Genomic DNA, 2,721 nt, shown 5'->3' with positions numbered 1-2,721 from the left:
TAATTCTGGACATAGAAAGATAAATGTGTTCCTACAATGTAAAACCGTAGATCTCAAAATATAGTTTTCTTGAAGGGAGAGTCCCTATTAAAGACTCAGATTCTAGGACACCACTCTAAAAGCTATGGAAGATTGGTGCTGGGAAAACAAGTTTTCAAGTAACCGTGATAAACATTGATATTTGAGGACCATAATGTAAAGAATTTATAGATCTATAAAGTATAGAACATCATTGTATTATTATTTGTATATGTTGAAATGTAGTATGTTTTTAAAAGGGGTAAATTACAGAAACATTTGCAAAACAGAAGACACTGAAGTAATCTTGAAAAATAAAAATCAATTCACTAGATAAAGCTGATCATTAAAGCATCATATAAAAGCACAGAGCACTCTATGAAATTATATACTAAAATTAAAAAACAAAACAAAACATACATCATCCTTCATCCACAGATTCAGAGCCTAAATTAAATCTCAAATTTGCAACTTTTTAATAAATGAACAGTGCTGGGAAAATTGGAAAGCCACATGGAAATGAATGAAACTTGACTGTTATCTGTCACCATATACGAAAATTAACTCAAAATGGATCAAAAACCTAAGTGTAAGACCTGAAACAATAAATTACATAGAAGAAAGCATGGGTACTAAACTTATAGACCTTGAGTTCTGAGAGAATTTTATGAATTTGACCTCAAAGGCAAGGGAAGTAAAAGCAAAAATAAATGAATAGGACTATATCAAACTCAAAAGTTTCTACATAGCAAAAGAAACTGTCAACAAAGAGGCAACAAATCGAATCGGAGAAGATATTTGCAAACAATGCCTTCCATAAGAAACAAACACCCAAAACATATAAGGAACTCATACAACTCAACAACAAAAAGACAAACAACCCAATTAAAAAATGGGCAGAGGACCTGAGCAGACACTGCTCCCAAGAAGATACACAAATGGCCAACAGATATATGAAAAAGTTCTCAACTTCATTAGCTATGTATTAGGAAAATGCAAATCAAAACCACACTGAGCTACCATCTCACACCTGTTAGAATGACTATTATTACCAAGACAAGACATAAGAAGTGTTGGAGAGGCTGTGGAGAAAAAGGAAATCTCATACACTGCTGGTGGGAATGTAAATTACAGTCATAGAAAAAGGTCTGTAGGAAGTTCCTCAAAAAATGAAGAGCAGGTTTTTTTGTGTTTTTTTTCCTGCATCTACTGAGAGGATGAAGACCATTCTCAGCAGTCAGACAGGGGGCATTCCAGAAAATGCTGACGTCACTCTGAAGGGATGCATAATTATTTTGAAGGAACCCAGCAGCACCCAGCAGAGGGACTACAATCACATCAATGTAGACCTCAGTCTCCTTGGAAAGAAAAAGAAGAGTTTCCGAGTAGACAAATGGTGGGGAAATGAAAAGGAACTGGCTACTGTTTGCATTATCTGTAGTCATGGACAGAATATGATTAAGGGTGTTGCACTGGCTTCCTTACAAGACGATGTCTGTGGGGGTGACCGGTTAGCTCAGTTGGTTAGCGCAACATTGCCAGTTTGGTCCCTGCATAGGTTACTGTGAGCTGTGCCCTTCTTAAGAAAAAAAAAAAAAAAAATAGAATCACAAGATGAGGTCTGTGCATGCTCACTTCCCCATCAATGTCATTATTAAGGAGAATGGTTCTATTGTTGAAATCCGAAATTTCTTGGGTGAAAAATACATCTGCAGGGTTCAGATGAGGTCGCGTGTTGCTTGTCCTGTATCTCAAGCCCAGAAAGATGAGTTAATTCTTGAAGGGTATGATATTGAACTTGTATCAAATTCAGCTGTGTTGGTTCAATAAGCCACAACAGTTAAAAACAAAGATATCAGAAAATTTGGGGATGGTATCTATGTTTCTGAAAAAGGAACAGTTCAGCAGGGCGGTGAATAAGATCTAAGTTGTCCAGCTACAGAAAAACCAAAATGTCAAGTGATCCCTCAGACTTATTTGTGATATTATAAAAATGCAATAAAAGCCACGTATTGAAAAAAAATAAGAATAGAATTACTATGCAACCCAGCAATCCCTCTCTGGGTATCTACCCAAATGATCTGAAAACATTTATCCATAATGATATATACACCCCTGTGTTCACTGCAGCATTATTCACAGCGGCGAAGACATGGAAACAACCAATGTGTCCTTCAATACATGACTGGATAAAGAAGGTGTGATACATATATACAGTGGGATGTTACTCAGCCATACGAAAAGGTGAAATACTGCCATTTGCAACAACACAGATGGATCTTGAGAGTATCATGCTAAGCAAAATACGTCAGACAAAAAAAATCAAGAACCATGTAACTTCACTGATATGTGGGATATAACACTGAAAACAACAAAGGAACAACACAAAGAAACAAAAACTCATAGACACACACAATAATTTAGTGATTACCTGAAGGTAAGGGGGGAGCAGGGATGGTAGAAGAGTGTAAAAGGGGATCAAATATACAATAATGAAAGGAAAACATACTCTGGGTGGTGAACACAAAATGCAATATATAGATGTTGTATTACAGATAGGAACACTTGAAACATATGATTTTACAAACCAAAGTCACCCCAATAAATCTAATAAAAATTTTAAAAAATAGCTATTAAATTAATGATTGCTAAGTGAAGTTTTCCTAAGTCAAAATTTAAGAAAACATGTTCAAGAGATATCAA

General features: G+C 35.5%; 1 protein-coding gene across 1 annotated transcript; it reads left to right on the top strand.

Moving 5' to 3' along the window:
• Positions 1 to 1,235: 1,235 nt before the first annotated feature.
• LOC117032370 (60S ribosomal protein L9-like) lies at positions 1,236 to 1,848 on the top strand. Its single transcript, XM_033123840.1, has 2 exons — positions 1,236 to 1,511; positions 1,624 to 1,848. Exons 1-2 carry the CDS (start codon positions 1,236 to 1,238, stop codon positions 1,846 to 1,848), a joined length of 501 nt encoding a protein of 166 aa, XP_032979731.1.
• The last annotated feature ends 873 nt before the right edge of the window (positions 1,849 to 2,721 follow it).

This window comes from Rhinolophus ferrumequinum, chromosome 12 (genome assembly GCF_004115265.2).
Source record: "Rhinolophus ferrumequinum isolate MPI-CBG mRhiFer1 chromosome 12, mRhiFer1_v1.p, whole genome shotgun sequence".
In the NCBI taxonomy this organism is placed as follows: domain Eukaryota; kingdom Metazoa; phylum Chordata; class Mammalia; order Chiroptera; family Rhinolophidae; genus Rhinolophus; species Rhinolophus ferrumequinum.
The sequence above is the reverse complement of the archived record's forward strand: the minus strand, read 5'-3'. Positions and strand labels throughout refer to the sequence as shown.